Below are 22,827 nucleotides of genomic sequence, written 5' to 3'. Positions count from 1 at the left end.
AAATCTTTATGCACTAAATACTATCTACCCCAATAAACTAAAAGCTTACTGGGAACCCCAAAAAAATAAGGCTATAAAAAACAAAAAGTGTAATGAAATCAACGGAGCTTGTTAATTTCCTGCTCACAGCTGAAACTTTCAGTGAACTCGCGATGCCTAGAACGTGAACCACAATTATCACGTCTAATGCAGACTCACACCAGGCATGTGACAAAGACCTAGCCCTTATTAGGGGTCAGACAAGATGTCCACCCATCTACCTTCCATGATTGATCACACGCAGACTGTCCACTTTATGTCAACTGCAACTCCTGCAGTGCTGCTTGCAACTAATGTGGGGTACGCTCATTTTCAGTTTTGAGCATTCATCTCACTGGGGCGCATCACCACAGAGAATACCCCTACTAAATCATCTCCCAGAGTAAAACTGCCATCATCCCTACGGGCACCAGAACACAGCCAATTTCCAACAACATCTAGATGAAAGTGCGTCACCATCATCCAACTGGATACAGTAATAAGTTTGCCAAACCTCATGCCTTCCAAGAGAAACAAGAATAAGGAAAAACAAATATGGAAGCACACCTATGGTGTGACCACAATGGACAGACGTCTAGAGGTTCTCAAAGGAAATCCAATAGCCTCTGGGTAACATCTAAAGGTTTTTTCTTTTTTTTTTTTTTCTTTTTTTTTTTTTTTAATCAAAGACATTCCCCTATCCCAGGGTGCCTGAACCTTAAACTGAACAACACATCTACTATACATTCTGAGGAAGTCTAAAGCTCCCAAAAGTCAGGATATATTTAAAATGTCTGGCTGTTTTTTCACCCATAGCTGTTGAATAGTCGGATGACCACCCAGGGTAACTAAGAGATCTAAAAGAAAGATCAGTATGAGGGAATACAGGACCGGTTAACGGCATGGTTTCTGCTGTAAGGCAATAAACTAAGGGGAGCAGCAGCTAAACAGCGAATAGATATCGAGCTGCCCTACTGGCTAGGAGACCCGTACAAACTAGGAGCAACACCAGGCAGGTAAGGCAAATTTGCAGAAGCATCCTTCCTCTTTTCAGCTTGCACAAGCCTACCAGTGTCACTGCACTACCCTTGTTGCAATGACCCTCTTAAAATGCCCTTCTAACAAAGTAGTGTATGGAAGCTAAACTGTTCGGTTACATGGGTTATGAAGCTGGTTAGCAGGTGTGACATGGGCTGCAGCGGGACTGTGTCTCCATTTTCATATTAGAACAAATCTGCATTCAGGCCAGATTCCAGATTTTTTCCCTCTGGGTGTACGCATTTGGACAAGGACCTCCTAAAAGTGAACACTGTGCTTTTTTACTTCAAGGGAACATTCTAAGGCAGTCAGAAGCTACCGGGCAAATGGTGTCATCTTGGAATGATGAGACTGGTTGACTGAAAGTAGTGTGTGAGTCTGTTAAGAACGTAACTCAAGTGACACTGAAGACTTGAGTGAGGTATCTAGAGACACCTTGATGAAGGGGGTCCCAGGTTAGGCTTTTTGTAAGATACCTATCCTGGATCACCTGCCTACTAGATCATAAGACAGGTTACAGGCCCCCAAATTATGACAATTTCGGTGGAACCTAGGATTTTTTTAATATATCAAAGTATAAGTGACTGGTGGATTCGGATCTACAGGATAACTGCTGAACCACTACAGTTCAATTTTGAGTAACATTAATACAAGGTACAATCCAGAGGGCTTTGACAGAAGACCCACCAGACAGGAATGAAGGAGTCAATGTAGAGCTGAATGTATTTTTATATAGCTAGAGATAATGGACCCAGAGATGTCAACTTTCTTGAAATTAGAGCCGTTGAAGTGAATAGGGTTTCTCACACGCTGTGGTATAATAACAGTGAAGACAACGTGTACGCTAAAAAAGATTAACAGCATTTAAAGGTTTTTGAAGGTCTAGCAGTCAGGTCACCCACCGATAAGTAGGGCTGTGCAAGGTCATTAGAGGCGTAAACACCCAGATGTCATATTACGGATAAAATACCCTTTTATTTTTTTCTCTTCGTTTTAGCTGGCAATATGTATGCAGAGAATGTCATGTTAGACTTCATTGCGTATTAACAAAAAAACAATGTGATGTACTCAGCCATAGAAGACAGTAAACAAGAGCCCGTCTGCTGTTTTCAGTTCATTATCATTCCACTTTGTGCAGAAAGATGTACTCATGTGTAACAATCTGTTTGCATCTTGTATTTTTGTATATCATGGTTATAATGTTGTGCATTTTCCTACAATCTGGCTTTGTGTTTGGAATATGACAATATTTTCCTTCTACACCCTCCTTTCCGTTACAAGTTTGCAGCGAATGACCACTGTTCACTTCCCCAAAATCCATAATGTACTAGAGCACAGACTCCACCTTAGATTTTGTAAAGGTATTGCACATATCAGAAAAAAACAGCCTGTGTATCACATGAAGCGCTATTTGAACTGTATAATTTCAGCTCAGTCATGTGCAACTGGGCATCTTTGTGTGACCACTTGCTATGAATCCTCTTACATGTCACCTGTGCTGCCCAAACAGAACAGTGAGAACCGCATCGAGTCACTGGCTGTTGTGGCTCTAGGGTTGATATGCCCAGTGACAAATTTGTCCAGCTCCGCCAATGAAGGTAGTGTTGTATCCTGGGTGCCACCAACATGAGATCCTGTCATGCCACAACAGCTTGTGGCACTAACGTGTCACACTTTCTCTGACGGATCGCAGGTCAAGAAGTGCATTTAGCACCAAAGCCTGAACAATTGTATTAACTTCCTCACTGTCACAGATATGTTGTCTGGACTATGGAAAGAAACTCTTAAAGGCAAACACTCTCCCCATGGTCAGATTAGTTGCAACATTACGTAATGTCCCCCTTCGATAATTCCAAATTTGTAGTGTTTTTTAATGGGACCTCTTCCATTGATGGTGAACTCTAAATTTGAGAAGATTTAAAGTTTAGTAGTGAGGTTGCAACATTTCTGCCTAGTTCTCCACTTTACAAGTCCGTGGTTTTAATACAAGTAAACTAAATCATGTGATTGCATACGTGTACTCTATCCCTATAATGCGGGACAAAAAAGTGCTACAATTCAAACATCCACCCACATAGGAATGGTATATCTCATTTGCCCTGAGGCAACAAACTCGTACAGGGAAGACAATTAATGTCTTAATACTGCCCTCCCACACTTTGCAGTGTCATGCTTCATCATAGGACCGCATCATACATCCAGGTGCAGACCAACACTCTGGATGAAGCGCAAAAATTTGTGTGTGAAGAATAGTGGTGAGTGTAGAGAAAATTTGAAAGAACACAAAATACAACGTAACAAACGTAACAAAACTTGAAGGAGAAATGTGTTCCCCTCAGAGAAGGGACCAAAAAGTGCAGATACATATAGTTAAAACTCCCTAGAGGTCAGCATTCCATTTTTTTTATTAAAACATAAGAACTGGGATAATCAGGGGAGGTAAAGGCCCCTATATCCCCACTGCAGATACCAACATGTTTCTGCCAATTTTTTGCGCCCAACCGGGTCGCTCTGGCATTCGTCAGGGTGTTGGTCCCTAGTTTTTTAGTCTTCACCCCAAATCAGGTGTTTACCTTCTTATTTAGTTTGTAGGACAATGTCCAGTTGTCAAACACTCTGGGAATTTCCGAGAGGGATTATATTTCTGTAAAAAGAAGAGAGGAGGACAGAACCCATAAATATAGTCCTATCCAACTTTCATGTGTTCCTTTTTTACATATTAAAATTCATGTCTTCACACTTGTGCCACAAAGTCACATAGTGTGTACATATAGCCCTGTAATTTTATGTATACACACACCCACACCTTCTTGGGATTCACCAAACCACGTGTATCGAACACAGACACCTACAAACTCAGTGACTGTATCCACAAAACTCTGTTCAGCTCATATATGCAAATACTTCCCATCATAGTACTGCTACAAACGAAACCAGCCCCAATGTGTTGGTATTGTATTATCACAAGAGTGCACCTAAATTCGTGTCGCTATAATTTGCTCACAAGATTTCACAAGCAATTCTCTGAACCCGGGACCTTTGCGGGACTGTGCTCTTGTAGTCACACTAATGTAAAATCACAGTGGGGAGAGACAGAAAAACAATATTATATTAGTTGTTTCTTCACCTCTCCCTTCGTAATTAATGTGAAAGTAAACATCAAAAAAACCTCTTCTTAATCGAGGGTAGACAGCCCAAAACCAGACTGGGTTACCCGTTACGAGCTTAGGTTTAACGGAATCGGCATCCCCAAGTAACAGTTCGCTACGGGAGCTATCGGGGGGTTATATAAACCAATGCGCATGAAAATATCCAAACGCCGCTGGTACTGGCCCTCCCACTTATTACTCCAAAGAGGCACCGTCAGTTTAGTCCTCACGCCGGTCCTCCGTCGAGCACGGTATGCCTGCCATTTGAAAGCATTTAAAGAACTACAGCGGGTCAGCCACACCCCTTCATGGTCACGTGAGCGCAACTCACGACCGAGAGTATGGTTTATGAAGATAGAGAGGGCTCACTAGGACCTAGAGTATACGAGTGGCGGCCATTTTAAAGGTGTATTTATTTCCAAGTATTAACCCACATAGTGCATGTAATTCAAAGTCAGAGACTTTTACTCTCACTAAAATCCGATGTGCCTCGGTTGTATCAAATCTTGCAAAAGATCCTGCGCTTGCACCTCACCAATGATCATAAAATACAAACACCATATTAAGGACTCCTCAAATCCACTGTGTCTCGATTATATTGAATCTTACAAAAAGTCCTGCGCTTGTACATAACCAATGGCCATCGAATACAAACACCCCATTAGGGACTCCCCAAAGCGCCTCCAGCCGGAAGGTCACCTCCTGATTTCAACACTATCATTGTTTGTTTATAATCCCATGCAGTTGGAACCAGGGAATGCAATCATTCAGTCCCTTAGTACTGCTCTTAAGTCTATCCACCCAGCATTGTTCCCTTATTAAAAGGAAATTAGAAATGTCACTCATGTTCGGTGGAATAAAGGGTTTATCCAATACTGTCCACCTTAAGTTTTGTTCGCTATGTCCCAACTCATTGAAGTGGGCAGTCGGCTTAGTATTCGTTTTTCCACATCTTATCGTGCTCATATGTTCCAATATGCGGGTTTTCACTCTGCGAGTTGTCATTCCCACATATTGCACGGACATTTTATTAGATAAATGACATTTGCTGTGTTACATTGGTGTGCTTTCTCTGTTCCCACGGACGATTAAGCCCAATGTCAACACATTTCCCATTGATCGAGAGAGGACAAGCCCTACAATAGCCACGTGAATAGAGGCCTACTACCGGTGGTAAGAGCTGGTTCAAGTTCTGGGAGTTTGAGGGGTTCATCTGTGTCCTGGGGCGGGTATTCACAATCATATCCTTAATACTTGCACTTTTCTTTAAAGAGAAAAAAGGAAGGGGTGGGTCTAATCCATTTGAATTGAGAATCCGCCAATTCTTATGCATGATTTTCTTCAGATGGTTAGATACTGTATTGTAGGTCGTTACACATATGCTACTTTCAATAGGCTCTTTTTCGTTTGTCTCTAGTAGAGCTTCTCTGTTGCAGTTTCTCACTCGTTTCTGGGCTCTCTTAATGACAAATTCAGGGTAGTCGGTTTTTGAGTTTCTCGCTCAGATGATCCGCTTCCTTTTTATAATATGAAAACAAAGAGCAGTTCCTGCGAAGTCGCAGGAACTGCCCATAGGGTAGGTTCTCCCTAAGAGAACGGGGGTGAAAGCTGTGGAAAGATAGTAGATTATTTCTATCTGTGGGTTTGTGATAGACATTGCTAATCAGGGTCCCATTCTCTGCTCTTATATTTAGATCCAGAAAAGGCAGTAGGTCATTCGTTATCATGCTCGTGAAGAATAGAAACGGGTTCCTTTGGATGAGCCATGTAAGGAAGGTCTGGGCAGAGATTCTGCTGCCTCTCCAGACGATGAAAACATCCTCTATATATCTTTGGAGTAGTAAGTGGGAGGGTCAGCACCAGCGGCGTTTGGATATTTCATGCGCATTGGTTTATATTACCCCCCCCCCCCCCCCCGATAGCTCCCGTAGCGAACTGTTACTTGGGGATGCCGATTCCGTTAAAACTAAGCTCGTAACGGGTAACCCAGTCGGGTTTTGGGCTGTCTACCCTCGGTTAAGAAGAGGTTTTTTTGATGTTTGCTTTCACATTAATTACGAAGGGAGAGGTAAAGAAACAACTAATATAATATTGTTTTTCTGTCCCTCCCCACTGTGATTTTACATTAGAGTGTGACTACAAGAGCACAGTCCGCAAAGGTCCCAGGTTCAGAGAATTGCTTGTGAACTCTTGTGAGTAAATTATAGCGACATGGATTTAGGTGCACTCTTGTGATAATACAATACCAACACATTGGGGCTAGTTTAGTTTGTAGCAGTACTATGATGGGAAGTATTTGCATATATGAGCTGAACAGAGTTTTGTGGATACAGTCACTGAATTTGTAGGTGTCCGTGTTCGATACACGTGGTGTGGTGAATCTCAAGAAGGTGTGGGTGTGTATATACATAAAATTACTGGGCTATATGTAGACACTATATGTGACTTTGTGGCACAAGTGTGAAGACATGAATTTTAATATGTAAAAAATGAACACATGAAACTTGGATAGGACTATATTTATGGGTTCTGTCCTCCTCTTCTTTTTACAGAAATATAATCCCTCTCGGAAATTCCCAGAGTGTTTGACAACTGGACATTGTCCTATGCAGTAAGTAAGAAGGTAAACACCCGATTAGAGGTGAAGACTAAAAAACTAGGGACCAACACCCTGACGAATGCCAGAGCGACCCGGTTGGGCGCAAAAAATTGGCAGAAACATGTTGGTATCCGCAGCGGGGATATAGGGGCCTTTACCTCTCCGGATTATCCCTGTTCTTATGTTTTAATCCTTCCCGGGGTCAACAGGAATAAAAAATGGAGTGCTGACCTCTAGGGAGTTTTAACTATATGTATCTGCACTTTTTGGTCCCTTCTCTGAGGGGAACACATTTCTCCTTCAAGCTGTGTTACGTTTGTTACGTTGTGTTTTGTGTTCCTTCAAATTTTCTCTACCCTCACCACTATTCTTCACAAAAAAAAAAAAAATGCGCTCCATCCAGAGTGTTGGTCTGCACCTGGATGTATGATGCGTCCCTATGATGAAGCATGACACTGCAAAAAGTGTGTGAGGGCAGTATTAAGACATTCATTGTCTTCCCTTTACGAGTTTGTTGCCTCAGGGCAAATGAGATATACCATTCCTATGTGGGTGGATGTTTGAATTGTAGCACTTTTTTGTCCCGCATTATAGGGATAGAGTACTTGTTCTAGAACCTCTGTTGAGTGAGTTTTTGACTATGGTAAGGGAGTCAGAGAAGGCTTAGTCCCTTGTTTCTTCCTTTTTGTGATATTTATTGCATACGTGTGCCACAACTACACGCAGACGCTTTCTGAACAATCTGTGCCAATTTGATGCCAAATGGCAAAATGTTCAACCAGTAAAGTTCGTTATTTAACACAGACCATATGTGCTTGTCGTGAGATAAACACATGAGCACATATTTGAGATCAAGCATGGTTATGTATCTCACTGCTGCAACAGTGGGGTGACCTCTTGAAAGTTAGTGACCCTGAAATATACTGTAGTCACATAGCTGTTCAGTAGTGTACAATCAGTACATCTAGTAGTGATTGTAGAGCACCATCCTTTTTGGAGACAAGTACACTGAAAGCCCGCTTCCTTGTTTTGCATGTGCTCATTTGATGGTCCATTTTCGCAGCAAGGAAGCAATGTCTTTCAACAGGCATGGAAAATTATCTTGGCTTGTCCTGTCAGACTTAGGTTAATGGCGTAGGGGCATTCTGTGAAAATCTATGCAAAACAGGTGTCACGCTGATGAAGGCAGCCATTGATCTGGGGTTATTTAACTCCACTAGTTTGGAAAGAACCGGACTACCCCAGGCAGTGTTTCTGGTGAGGTGGTTGATGGGGAGAGGGGGAGTAGGGGAAAAAAGGTGGCATAGCACCACATCAGTATGTAAAGCAGGCACATCTTCTTGGATGATTTTTTGCTACTACGAAAGGCACCTCTTGTATACTCTTAGGGGGTTGCTTGAATTGCTGCTATTGGTCAGTTTGGAATGGCACTGAAAATACTGTTTTGGGCTTGAACTTGGCCTACAAGATTGTCCTCGGTGATACAAAGGGCATGGTTGTAGCTGCCCGATCTATTTGGCAATCTCTAAATCTTTTTGCTATTTCTTTGGTGCTTTATGAACTATAGGCAAAATAAGTGTTGTCTATCTAATGGGACAGTTACAAGAAGCAAAAAGCCCCAAGGGTGAAAACCTGATGTCCAAAGCCAGGTGTAACGGCAAGTAATATGCTGGTGTTACCTTTGCTCTTGCCTACATACTATATCTGCTGTGTCCAATAAAGTATGCCTGCATCTGACATTTATTTCACTACAGGACAGTTTTCTTTTTTTTTTTTTTAAAGAGAATCTAGGAGAAATGTCACAGCCGCTTAACAGATCTTGGGAATTCACAATATCCCACATCACTGTAATGCAGACTGCCACAATTTCCAAATAGCCTCGATGTTTTTACTGTCTTTTATCACTGTTGCACAATACATCCAGTGTCTGTCAGTGTGTATTCTGCACTGTCTGACAATCTGTGGGTGGTTGTTCACCCTCTCTGTGCATGTCACTATCCTTTACTGTTTTTTGACTTTCGTGTTGCAGTCAAAATAGGAGCTATACCAAACCCCTTTGGATACAGAATTTTCTAGATCTCTTTACAGAAGTGGAAATTCTTCAGTGGCCTAGTTTGTCTCCAAGGTCTGTCTCTTAAAGTCAATGCCCTTTTCGCGGGTTGATCCTCCACTGCGGTTTGGTCCACCCTTTGTGGCACCCATGTGTGTTGAATAGTCTTTTTGCAAAAATAATTTTACATGCCTAACACTTGCTTTTGTTGGGGTCCCCCTTTTGGGCTATGAAGGGTCGACCAAGGAAATGAACTTGAACAGAGTTTCAAAGAAGAGTTTTCAGTGACCTCCTTCCAAATACAAGTGCCCATTGTACTTGTGTGAGTTGCTCCGTAACCGTGCCTTTGTAGCAGTTCTGGCGAGGAGCTTCTGCCTGGTGTGCAGTTTTGAGAGAGCACTCATAGTTCAGAATTGGATAGTGGAAAAAAACAGTAATGTGCAGCATGTTACCTAGTGCTTTGTGTCTGGGGTATCTGAACATGGGTCATTCACTGCACACTCAAAACAGAAAAGACTTCATAGAAATACAACATTGTCATATTCCAGAGGCAAGAACAGAAGACAGGAGAGTGCAACGTTTGCTGCAAATGGGAAGTTGAGTGGAACATTGTCTTGAGAGGCCACTGCAGCGCCTAGGATTATATGTCAGCATATGATTTTTTTTGTTTGATCTGTTTATTAAAGAATGTGTACATTAAGTACAAAGAAAACAATATACAGTCATTTAAATTATCCTACAGCACCAGTAGGTAGTCAGACCCAACTTGCAAATCATCAGCTCATCGGCATGGTTACATTGGTAGCAATAGGTAACAACAAGTGGCATACCCCAGCAATCACAGAGCCTCCTCTCTCCATCAACAATACGGTTTAATCCAGTTGTGGTAACATATAACTCAACTATGCAATCGCATCTCAAGAACATATGTACAGCTCTTATGGATTCACTCCGCCGTATCACATCCGTCTGCTTATATAATCAAATGATCCACATAAAAGTAGGCAAGGAAACACGGATCCCAAACGCTATGAGACAGAACCCCGTCAACCATCATATGGGTGCACATCCTGACAATTAGGAGAGTAACAGTACAGTTTGGGGTGTAAGGGACGCTGTCTACAAATCAAAGCAAAGCCCGGACCATAGGTCTACACACGCATGACACACTATTAATCCGGAGTAGGAACATCCAAGGGGTCGCCCGCCAGTCAGCAACTGATATTGCAGAGACACGCTATATTCAATGCGGAGAGACATCCGCCTCTTACATGACAGCCCACTCACTCAGAGCAGGAGTGGACAATACTAAAAACAGATGAAGGTGCTGCCCGTTGCATTAAGGCCTCCACAGCTCACTGTCTCACTAATATAGTTTCTTTACAGCTTCCTATATATCACTTGCTGCAGTGTCTGGGGCAGAGCTTAATTTGCCTGAATATTCCTGCTAAAATAGATTAACAAAAAGGTCTTGAACAGCTGCAAAAAGCAGAGTGAAGGGGAAGATTAGATCATGCAGCTCAAGGTTTCTCCCAGCACAATGGGTTGGAAGAGGCGAAGCACATCACTGTTGATGGTGGAGCCATCTGGAAAGTGGGGCAAACAGTAGAGACTGGAAGGACATACTTTACTGTCATTAGGTATTTAAGATAAATTTAGTTGTCATTTTATAAAGCGTTTATGTTCTAGGAGTGTCACATTTAGTAGCTTTGTTTTGAAATTCCTTTTATATTTATGCTCTTAGGAAGTACACTTAAATTTGCCCTACTTGCACCCATCCTCTCAACAAAACACTAAGGTTTTATTCGAGCCCCTGTATTATGCCTATATCAATTTAGACTGTTTATGGGTTCTACGCAGAGATCACACTGTTAACTTTGTGACATTTATGTTTAAGTTGGAAGTGCTTAAAAATAGTAATAAAAAAATACCTCGATCATCTCCTCCCCTCCCTCCACTCACACACATGGATTAATAACAGTAAATAAAAGTGCATGTGACACGTTGATAGACATTTCTATGGATTTCTTTTGTATCCTCACAAAACTGAACTATACCCACACTTAAACCCACACAGCCACACTCGCTTTGAAAAATTGATTGCTCTCGTTAGACCAGCAAAAAAAAATAAAAAATTCAAATTCAAAGATAGTTGTATACATCAGCTGTTGAGAGGGACTTATTTTCTTTCGGATGATGCAACTCTGGCCATGATTGAGGAGGCGTGCTTCATAATACTAGGATTAAATTACTTCACAGTGCCTTACTATTATATTTCCCTAGAAGACAGTCAAGGATCTGAAAAGTGGTGTAGAGCATAAAGATATCTAACTTCAATAAACAAGGATTGCAGAAGTGTAATCAAAGTTAAGGAAATTAAAAAGAAGCTACAGCAGAACGACAGGGGGACTGAAAAAAGATTAGGAAATGATTAAATAGGTGCTCGAAGGTTGGTAAAAAATTTGATTCACAGATGGAGATGAATGAGTCTTCCTTCTTACTGAGGCCACTACAATGAATACTTCCTAGTTAGCTTTTGGAGAGCATTACATCTAGTTTATATTAAGTCACTATTGGGAATAATTGGGGAGGGCCGGGAGTGTAAGGATAGCACTAGGGAGGCACAATCGCTTCAGAATCAAATTTGTCATCAAGATCTGGATCCTTTAATGCAATGATCTTCAAACTCATCCTTTACATTTTTTTTGTTAGTCCAATAAAATGTACCCAATGGTAATACAATAAACCGAAATCTCACCTGGCCCAGGTTAACTACAAACACCTTTCCTGTTGTTCCCAATGCATACAAACGTGTCTCCACAAATCCTTGAACCTTATATCAAAGCATCATCCAAAAACACAGGAGCATATCTAAGACAGCAAAATATGGAGAGCTTTGGGTTGTCAAGTAAGTCTACGATATTTATGTCCGCTTCCAATAAATCCCCAACCATACCCAAAGTAAGTGTGGAACAACAATCGGAAGGTATCAAAGGGGATGTGCCTTTTTTAGTCTGCATAAGACCACAACCCAGCCTCCACACACATCCAACAACAAGAAGATATACTATTGGTACACATGGTAAACCAGTCTAAGCACTACAATTTGGATGCCGGGCTCATCCCAGCTCTCCAACATTCTGCTAAACTTAAATTACCTTGAACTGCTCTTCTGAAGCAATGAGCACTGAATGACTTCCTTGCATGTCCGGGGCTTTTGCCAGGTCACGGGACACTTCGTATGGCTCTGGAAGAGGGTTTCCCCGTCCATCTAACACTGCAATGGACACCACAGGCGCCCTGTGCATCAGTTGTATTTCTTTCCCAAGTACTGCTTCCACTGACCGCTCGGAGAACTTTTCCTGAGAAGGCACTTCCAATGCGTAGGCAAACACCGACCCAGAGTTTGTTCCTGCCCATATTGTGGGTCCGTGATGAGCAGCTGGAGGAGTTAAAAAATTCAAGTGAATGCATAAAACATCGAAACTGAAAACATGCACTAAAGAAGAAGTTTTAAATCTTAATGTCTACAATTTAAATTGCATTTGGTTACACTGTGCGCAGTAGCTTTGTTCACAGACATTTGTTCTACTTTCCATTGCAGGCCAACATTCCTCAGTACAACAGAGCTGCTCTGCACATATATATCCTATCTGTACAGTTGAGGTACTAAATAAACAGAGCCGCCTTTTTGAAACTAGTGTCCCGTCTGTGACCCCCATTAATTCTCAATAAAATAGGATAATTTGACAAGTTGTATCAGAAGGATGTCCAGGCAAGAACACATACAAAGATGCTTGAAATGTACTTAACACTGTACTGAGTAGCTCCTACATGCATTCAAGTATTATGAGCCATTTGCGGGTTTTTGTTGCATTGTTTTATACTGTAACATTTATAGAGTGCTTACTACTTCTATGTGGGGCGCTGAAGCGCTTGCCTACATGGGTAGCATGCTACAAAATGTAGCGTGTTTGGATGGAATTGTTTTGTCATTGTTTTGATCCTATGTGGGAACTGTTTCCATGTCATGCGCAAGGACCAGCAAGGTGCGGTTATTGTGTATGGGATGCAGCACATTGCAGTGTGATGGATGAAGAAGGGGGAAGAGACAGGCTTACACTTTGTTTTAAATAAGCTGGCAGCTTTGAGCTTTTCTGCAGATCCTTTTTGGTATGGCTTATGCTCATAGCTCACTAGCTGGATCCTGCACTGGGTTGTCTGATCCGAGACATTTTGATTAAAGTTTATGGTCTTGATTCGTACGCTGCCTAGGTGTAGCTGATCACCATCTCGACCAACACAACCAAACTGTTGAGAGGCAAAGTAAAGAACTACATTAGAATGATTTAATATGGTACATGTCATAGAATATTTTAATGGTCAGTTTTGAAGGAATTATCTTCAGATTATTACTGGGCCATTAGCAGCAAATTAACATGTAGCACCCCAGCTAACATTCACTTAGGTACCTCAATCATCGACCTAAGGAAAACCTCCTGCAGCCTAGCATCAAAACTGGAAATTGTGCTGAAGGCATTTTACTAAAAGCAGCCCTGCACATTCAGCACTCTGTATGGCTTTTGATAAAGTTTCTGAAATGTATTCAGAATACAGGCTAATCTTAGGCATCCGTAGTCCCTCTGGGGCCACAGAAGTAGTCAACATATCAACTTGAGACAGGTGGACTACAAACCATGAACTACTTGCGCATTACCTGAGGATGGTACAAGGAGTTTGTAGGTTCCAAACCTTCTTTCACCACAGACACACTCAAAACTTCTAAGAATATATTTTTATGACAAACACAAAATTCTATCCTAGTGCAAAGTATGTGTATAGCTGTGACTATAAAAAATAAACAGAAAGGTGGTAATAGCATCTAATAAATAAAATATTAGAAAGAAATGCAACACTGTAATAGAACTTTAGAGATGCCCTTCATTTGCTCTTCAAACCCCTCCCTTCTTGAATCTAAGCTATGTTAGGACCAAAAGGAGCTTGAATGAGATTCTTAGGTGACCTTGCTTTCACCTGCATAACTTATATGGTACAACAGAGATATCAATCCGTATGAAAACAGCTAATAACCCATCAAGCAGAGAAGGCCAGCCTGGTGGGACAGAGGTCTCTACCAGACATCTGAAAAGGTGTTTACAACTCCTGTCTGAGAATGTCCAATGTCTCTGCTCCCAGAAAGCATGGAGATTACTTTACCTAACACTTGTTTGCATTAAGCTGAAATATGCTTTTCAGGTTCTTTTAAAAACAAGGGACTCTTTTTGAAGGTTATCAAAAACAATGACCAATATTCACCTTCACCTGCTTCTCCTTCTAGGAAACATTGTGTTCAAGTAGAAAACAAATATGAAGATTACATCACTCCCTCTGGTTGCTCTCTTGTATATCTTGACCTACCGTTCACAAGTCAAACAAGTTGACCCAATTTAACACTATAGTTGCAGGAGTAGCTAGTTGAAAAGAGTTATTAAAGAAATCCTACGGAGTGAGCGTATTGGAAATACTACAGATAAGTAATGTACACCAAGTCCTGTTGCAGTCAACGGAATACCACAAAATGTTTTCAAAGTATGGCGACTCTTACTTAGAACCAACCAACTGGTGTTTGCAAAATGCATGTACCTTTGTTTACGTGGCTGCTTTCCTATCTTAGGCAACAGAACATGTTTCTAGAGGCCACAAAGCCATTGTAATGCACGACACAATCTAGTGTTAATGAGGCCCAAGCTGCTCTTCTGCCAAGTACATTTTCAACATAATCCACGAAGTCCAGGAGAATAATGAAACTGAGACAATGAAACAAGTAGAGTCCCTTAAGCAGTGCTTAGATTTTCTTATTAGTTATTTTACTCTGGGCATTACCGACTTGCAGTGAAGCTGTTTCACTGAAGGCCTCTCTCACCTGGTCTAAAATGCTAAGGAGCATTGGTATATACTGGCATTTGCTTTGAGAGGAGCAGCGTTTCAATTAGGAAGCATGTCCAAGACTTTTTCCTCTACCCCCGTATCTGTCTGCTTCTCTCTTCATGATCAGGTTATACTTGGCGATGCCATCCAGGGGCAAAGGCTTCGATGGATAGGAGTCTGTCTCTTCCGGTGAGTCAGCGTCAAGATCTTCCAATTGTTTTTCCACATCTTCGGCTTTGTGGAACAGACCCTGGGATTCTGGGTCCTCCTCTTCATAGAAGAGCATCTGTATCTTCTTGGGGCTCGGGGGTTAGAGATTATTCCAAGTCCCGTTACCCGTAGTCCACCGCATGGTCAGTGTAGGAATCATCCACAGTACGGCTGCACCGCTGTAGCGCTTGCCGATATAGTTCCACCTTGATTACAGACACTCTGTTCTGAAGCACACGCTGCGAAACTGGACTTACGTTTGAGTGTAGCATTGTCTTTCTGCCTGGGGAGTTTTCAACAGAGTTTCTAACAGAGTTTCTAATAGGGCAGTTGAACGGTGTCCTGTTTTTCCGGATCCTAGTTGGGATCCTTTAATCCCGATGACTGTTGGTATCATACTAAGTAGTCTCTTTATTTCCAACCACAGCGTTACATTCCTTCCCTATTTTTTACAGGGCGGGGCCTCCCTTAACCTGAGTCAGCACCGGGTGAGGGGAGGCTTACTCCTCGTGGTAATCAGATAATTCATATATACTAGTTAGACGAAGAGCCATACACCACGAAGGTTGTATTTTATACACTTACTATTAATTTTTTGTCACATTCATTGTTGCAGTAGCAATACAAGTGCATTATAAGGTCCTGAAGAAAGCCATTTGACCATGGGGTCAAGAAGGCTGAAACATGTCGACCGTATTGTCACACAGCCTATTTGTTAAAAGCTGTTTTTGCACCAATTTTTTAATCAAAGGATTAGTAGGAATATCCTGAATAAAACTTTTTTTCCTCTAAATCCTTTTGTAACCTTCACGTTTCTGCACTGCACTGTTTATATATCATTTCTGGTATACAGATATTTTTGACTAAGCCAGTGATCTTTGCTGTCTTCTTTTTTTCCCCTTCCCGGGTTACATTCAGGTGCTCTGGTTGACACCTACACCACACGTAACACCCCTTGCTGGAGAGGTTTATCGTGGTGGGAAGGTTGGATATCCAGATGATGATACTGACCAATCACTGGTTGTTGATGGAAATCCTTTACAGTCAAATAGCACTTTAAAGTTTCTCTCCTACCTTTTGCAATTTTTCTTTTCTTTTCTGTGGTCTCTCTCGAATATATAGACCATCAGACTTTTCTGATTTATTGATTATTCCAAGTCCACCATCTTGCTCTCCTTCTGTGTCTGACCAGACGAAAGCTTCCATGGAATACGGAATTTTCAGGGGGAAGAATTGAAATCTTATTTCTCTAGAAAGATCGCTGCCATCTCAGCCTTGAGCCACCTCTTTTTTTTTTTTTCAATCGATCTTGAGCGCTCGCTCTTGGATTCTGTCTCAGCTCATTGGATACCACTCCACCCCTACTCGGTGCTTTGGCGGACATTGTTTCGGCTAGAAATTTCTTTGTTTTCCTTTGACCTCTGTCCTCGTGCATCGGCAAAGCATTTTCAGAGGGTCAACCTCCTGCGGTGTACTTTGTATGGGACCAGACTTTTCTTTGGTCGACGTTTGTTTCAGCGCCGAGGCAGTTTAGTGTTTTGTGAGTCCAATGTTCTCAGTTCGCCTGTCCCTTGCTTTTTTAGCATTTCCTGTCCACTCTATTCCATGTGTTTCTAGTGCTTGGTCGACGTCAATTATCTTTTTCAGCATCCAAGTTTTCTCCTTCGACAATTATATCTTCTTCCTCACTGGACAGGCCGAGGTTTGTTAATGACCAGCTTTACTTCTGCGCCTGCATGGCGTAGAGGGTCTGCTTCAGTTTCTTCCAGCTCTCAGTGTCTTAGGCTTGAACTCGGGCATATGCCTTGCAACCCTTGGTGTTGTGCTCTCTCAGTAGGCAGCAAAAGTTGCACATCTGGTGGCTGTCCCTCTGTGCCAACTTTTGGTGGCACTCTGTGCAGAACCTAAATGCCATGTTCTCCATCTCCCCCATAGCAGGGTGCCCCTTGGTTACGCATCCTGCGATCTTCTCCGGAAGGCCACCCATGTGGCCCATCTACTTTGGTGTTTCTCTGTGGATATCGGTGAATATCTTTATCCTTCTTCTAAGGTGGTGTCTTTGGCTGAAACTTTGAATTTTCTTCAGCGATCAGTTTCGTTCCGTCTTTCTTTTCGGCATTCTGAAAGTCTTCAGCAGTGTTTACAGATACAACAGCGGAAAAAAAGAGTCTGGAGACCAAACACAAAGGTTTCCGGGGAGGATGTCTGACATCAGGAGAAGGATGGGCACCAAATGGAGGCAACAAATGACAGCATAAAGAGAAAGTAAAAAAAGAGAAAAGAGACTACAAAAGGAGAGTTACGGAAATTGCAGAAAACTGCACAGCACGTGAATCCAGAAAAGATTCACTCTGCATTAACTATCAGAACTCATTTGGCAACTGCTTTCCTTTGGAGGCACTAGTCCAATTAAGGCAATGAGAAATCTCCTGGTTGATGCAGAAGTTCCAAACAATGCTGAAATAAGCAAGCACAGCGACATATCTATCACTGGAAGTCTGCATGTGGTTGAGTGAAGAGCCAAGTGTTAAGACACTAGGAAACGATGAAGAAAGCAGGCAGTGTTCCTCTAGGGCACAAAATTCATTAGCCTACAGGCAACTAAATTTGACTGAAAATGGGAGAGCACCACAAATTATTTTTCTGTTTGGCTGAATTGAAAGGACTCAGATTTCCTAGGTCCCAATCTGAGTTACAAAAGTACTAGCGTGATCTAGAGACTCCTTATGTCAGAGGTCTTCAAACGTTTTAATGCTGTGCCCCCAATGGGGAAAGCACAAAAAGAAACACAGATTGGCTCCTTCCCTCAAAAATCTCCACAATTTTTCTATTAAACTGGTAATGTTTAGATCTGTCTAGACTTATTTAAACATTGCAGTTAAGTTTTATTACCGTTTTAAAAATGAAATAAAATACATGATTGCCAAACATACTAATCTTGTCAGGCAGGCCTTACTAATGTGTAAAAGTATCCACAGTGTGATTATCAGACATAAGGGTGAGGGCTCTGACAAATATTTGAGTCCTTTTTGACACCTTCTCCCAACCAGGATATAAGCGACAACAGAGGTTAGCAAAGGCCCATTACAAAGAGTTTTACTGCCGCTCATTTTTTTCAGCTGAAAACAAAGCACGGTTATCAGCATAATGCTTCTTTTGGCTAGAGCCTGGTGCCCCCCTCCACTCCCCCGGGATCACTTGAGGCACCCCTAGGGTGGCCTGCCCCCCAGTTTGAAACCCTTGCCTTTACTCGATGCCAGAATCCTCAATATTTGGTCAGAACACATTTAGAAACCAGCCTTCAGAAATGAAATGGAGAGGGGGCTGGGGAATGCAAAATACTGCCCAGTTTTTTGTGACAAGTTGACTGTTTTTGAAAAAAACGTAATTCTGATAAATGCATTCATCAAGATTAAGCAAAGCCTTTTGAAGGCAAGTTCTTAACATATTTTCTGAATTCCTGGAAGGAGAGGATAACAAAGAAACCTTACACTTCTAGGAGAGTAAACACTCAATAGAACAAGCTTTCTAGGTATCCATGATGGACAATCTGCTGTTTAGTAGCAGTATCTATTGACAAAGTTCTACCTGAGAAAGACTGGGTTGTAAACATTTACTGAGGTCCTGGTCGATCCAGCTCCATTACCTGCAGGCATGAATGAGCAAGTGTCATATTGTCTTTACTCCCACAAGAAGATCAGCAATAATGACTGTATGGCCTGGACTGAGTGGGAAGTAGCCACTCTTGCTCCAGACGGTGTACACTTGGATATCACTTTAACAGGAAAGCACAGTTTTGAAGTTGACAAGGAAAACAAAGTGACAGGAAGCACTAGTCGACTTCTATAATCATTGCGCTTCCATGAAGAAAACCAAAGGGATGCCCTGAAAAATGTACCAAGGCAGGGCTGCAAAACTCCCAAACGTACAAAATAACTTCGTCCCCCTAAATGGAATCCCTTCAGATTCTGAAGATTATGGTCTCAAGAGAAAAAATTCTCCCACACAGATGTGCCTGAACCTGGTAAGGCATTGACAGCTTTAGGCTGGAAGCACCACAAGTTAAAAACATACTGCAGTTGTTATCCAACTACTTAGGGAACCAATCAACAGTGATGTTTTGCAAACAACTATCACACATGGGCGCTCAATAGAAAAGAGACTGCAGACAGCTAAGGTTCCCAATTTCACTAGGTCAAGGGTTTCTAATCTTTAGCAAGAATTTTAAATAAATCAGGCACGTCTTATAGCACATTGATGGATTCTTACCATCCCGCAAAAAAGAGTCAGCAAAGTACAGACAGCGCACCACACCAGAGAGGGAGTCATCAGCTGACCGCGGCTCAATTCTTCTCTGCACTGGAGCCATCTCCAGGTCGTGAGGGTTGGCCTGCTCTGCGAGCTGTGCGTTAGCTTCCTGCAACTGAAAGCAGGCATAGGGACATTAGAACAGTCTTTATTAATCCTTGTTCTGCGAAAGTGATAGGCTGCACTTAAAATATTGGTAGAAAAAAGTTGGGATGTATAGATAAAACAGAAATAGGGACATAATAGAAGTTCACTTCAATAGAAGGGTGGAGGTACTACGAGGAGAATGTGGAAGAAAGAAGGATGGGTAGGTGGTCAAATTGTGGACATCCCTGGCATTGTAGTTTTAAGTGGGCGTGCAAAGTATGATCTATTCATATGTAGAAATAGTTCCTAGAAACAATTAACAAAATGGTAAACAGATGTTTTCCTGGGAGAAGGTTGGCCTTCTTGATCACTACGCCCAATCTGTAACTGCTATTTACAGCTGACCAAAAGCAAAGATCACAAGCCAACATGGTCCATAACAAAGTTTAATGTTCTAAAACATCCAGGTTGAATGTATGCATGACAGATGTTCTCTCCTACCACTGTATCAACACTACTTCAACTTTAAGCAGCCTGAACTGTGTGCGGAGTCAAAGGGCACAACTTCCCACCCCACTGACCTATTGATCATTACCTTGTTGGAGGGACTACTGGGGTTCGGCCTTTTCTTCCCAGACACTCTGCTCTTCCGGATCCTACGGAATGACTGCCTCAGGGACTTCTTTAGAGACTTCACCCGTGACAGCGGCCCCTCCATTGCCACTGAATCATTAGGATGTAGTGTACACCTAGAAAATACAAGGTGACCTTTAAATTAAGCAAAGCACTTGGACAACTAACCCCTCACCCAACTCTCTTCAACATTCCCATGTTCTCAGACTTTATCCTGTGACCTTCTAGGTGATCATAGACTAACAACGTTATAGTAGATGACTGATGCATATTGGCTACAAAGTGAATGAAACCAGGCTGCAGGTTTGTTAGCGGATCTTGCAGAAAGTGGGTTTTTGGTAATGAGCAGTCAAGTGGTTTGCATTTTCACTGAAAGCACTTCACACTCAATATTCTGCACACAATTGTCACCAACTGAAATTGGTATAGACTAATGGCAGGACAATAAAAGGCTAGACTGAATAAGTTTAAAATTAAATTTGTAAATTGTAGAAGAGATCCATTTCAGGATCAAGGGCTTTTCCTGCTGAGCTAACCAGCACTCAGCATTGAAAACACAATCCAAAGTAGATAAATATTTTAGTAACAGATCTAGAAAGCCACGCCTTTAGGTTAAGCACAAATAAGGGTTACCAAGAAAGCTAAAATAAGTTAGACCGTCTAGGATAGGTTAACTCAACAGCTAACAGGGAATTTGGTTGCAAATTCTGAGAGACCACAACCGCCTTGCTTTTTAGAGCTACTGCTTGGATATCAATATGGAGGAGAGACAGAGACTCATATAAAATTAAGATTTCATGAATTCGCTAGAGCCTGAAAATAACCATGTCTACGTGATAAGTATTCTTCTGACAGGCATTTTATTTCATCATTACTCAACCAGATTCAGTCCCAAAGACCAATTGCACCATTCCAAGAACAATTTTAAAATTCTCACAGAGAGCGGTTTTAGAACTTACACTGCAAGAAACAGGGTATGAATATATGTGACATTTAAAAACGTTATTGGTTACTTAGCACAACACTCAAGCAAGAACAGCTGACCACACTGAACAAGAAGCAGCTTTTCATAACAAAATATTTACAAGAAACAACATCAGTGTAGAAGATTGCATGCCTAGCCGTGACAACAGATTTTACCCTCTAAATAACAGATTCAAAATATGTAAAACAACTAAATTCCCAACGTATTCTACAGACTAGCCTGAGCCCCACTACAGTGGTGACCCTTGCAAATGGATCATACCTATTTTGACATGATAAGCTTTGAAGAATAGAGAAGGGCTATGTAGGGCCTGGATGTGGGACTATTAAAACTATTTATACTTTGCACAACCTGTATGCTTCACATGGAAATACATGCAGCACCACACCTGTTCTACATCAGGCTCAACCATGTTGCTCCGTCTACTGGGTCTGTGCGAGAACAGGTTCAAGGTTATAACATTCATTTGCAATTGTTTTCTTCTTGCAACACAGCAGAAGTTAAAGAAATAAATTGTATTAAAAAAAACATTAACCAATTTTCAAACAAATTCACTTCATAAATCATTTCAATTTGAAGGAAACCAATTGGAAGAGATTCATGTCCTCTTCTATTCAATGGGGAGCAGTGTCGTCTACATTTGGAACGGTGTATTCACCTGGCTAGCACTGCATTCCGCCTCTGATAATCAAAAACGCCAAAGCCATGGCTCGTGCCGAAAGCCACCAGATTCCACTCAGAGTGCAGAGTAACTGCGGTTACAGTCGCTGGGGGCATACACTGCACCAATAGGGATGGCTGAAAGCCAGGGGCAAAGACAAGTGATCCGTTCTTTGGGGTCAGCCGGTCGTGGCCCTTCCACGTGAAGCCCTCGCGGTCCTGCAGGAGGTCGACTGTGGCAATGTTGATCATGTGGTCAGACTTCTCGTCGCTTAGCTCCATCATCAGGACCTGTAACAACAAAATTGAAAAGGGGCAAGTTAAGATCGGTTTCTTACCTACTCACTTAAAACAGAAGGAGGCAATAGGAGCTTTTATCCCTCTGAACACAACGCAATGAAGGAAGGAGTGATATTACTTCACTTGTTTCCCAAAAGAGATTTGAATAGGGCTTCAATTAGGCCTATGACAGGTTGTAATGGCCACCAGGCCAGTGGCCACAAACCAAAGGAAGGATGAAGGCTTGATCAGCAGCTATATAATTAGGGGATTGAACTCCGGTATCTTCAAGCACCATTCTAATAAAATTAATCTAATAACACCACTCAGAATTTTACAATTTAGGTCTATGAACACCAAGTTAAGACAACATTCTGCATTATACAAGACAGGTGTATGTAATCATATAAAAAACAGATTCATAAAAGGACCTTTGGTGGGAGATGAATAAGAAGCACTAGACTGACCTAGCCCAGCGAGACCATAATATATTATAACAGTTTCAGTATTTCCGGTTCTAGGAACTTGGTCTTTCATTTTGGTACTGGAAAATAATTTTATACCAGATAAGGCTGATCTCCCCTGAACTTTCTAATGCAAAGAAATCAGAGGTCTTCGTCACAGGCTTTCTCTGCAACTGCCCCCAAACTCAGGAACTCTCTGACCTCTTCCTTAGGAAAGCCTCAGTGCACATCACCAAACTAACTAAAGAACCTAAGAACTTGCATAGTACTTAGCTTCACGGAGTCACACCTGCCCAACATGAATCCTACTTCTGTTACCTGCTTCTGAGACTGTTGGACAACACTACAACACTCCCCCACCCCGCCCACCCAGATATGGATACCCTGGGCTCTCCTTCTAGGCTACACACTTTCAGGAA

The 22,827-nt window shown here is 41.9% G+C and overlaps 1 protein-coding gene across 2 annotated transcripts in view; it reads right to left on the bottom strand.

The window, feature by feature from the left end:
• The window catches only part of LLGL1 (LLGL scribble cell polarity complex component 1), a 380,830-nt gene that overhangs the window by 103,160 nt on the left and 254,843 nt on the right, over positions 1-22,827 (bottom strand). For both annotated transcript variants that reach the window (XM_085628972.1, XM_085628973.1), the window contains exons 14-17: positions 21,664-21,956; positions 19,983-20,136; positions 19,262-19,415; positions 12,013-12,296 (exon numbers count right to left, since the gene is read on the bottom strand). In XM_085628972.1, coding sequence (XP_085485098.1) covers positions 12,013-12,296; positions 19,262-19,415; positions 19,983-20,136; positions 21,664-21,956 — 885 coding nt within the window. The remainder of the gene's footprint in view (positions 1-12,012; positions 12,297-19,261; positions 19,416-19,982; positions 20,137-21,663; positions 21,957-22,827) is intronic.

The sequence above is a fragment of the Triturus cristatus genome, chromosome 10 (assembly GCF_964204655.1).
Source record: "Triturus cristatus chromosome 10, aTriCri1.1, whole genome shotgun sequence".
Classification (NCBI taxonomy): Eukaryota; Metazoa; Chordata; class Amphibia; order Caudata; family Salamandridae; genus Triturus; species Triturus cristatus.
The sequence above is the reverse complement of the archived record's forward strand: the minus strand, read 5'-3'. Positions and strand labels throughout refer to the sequence as shown.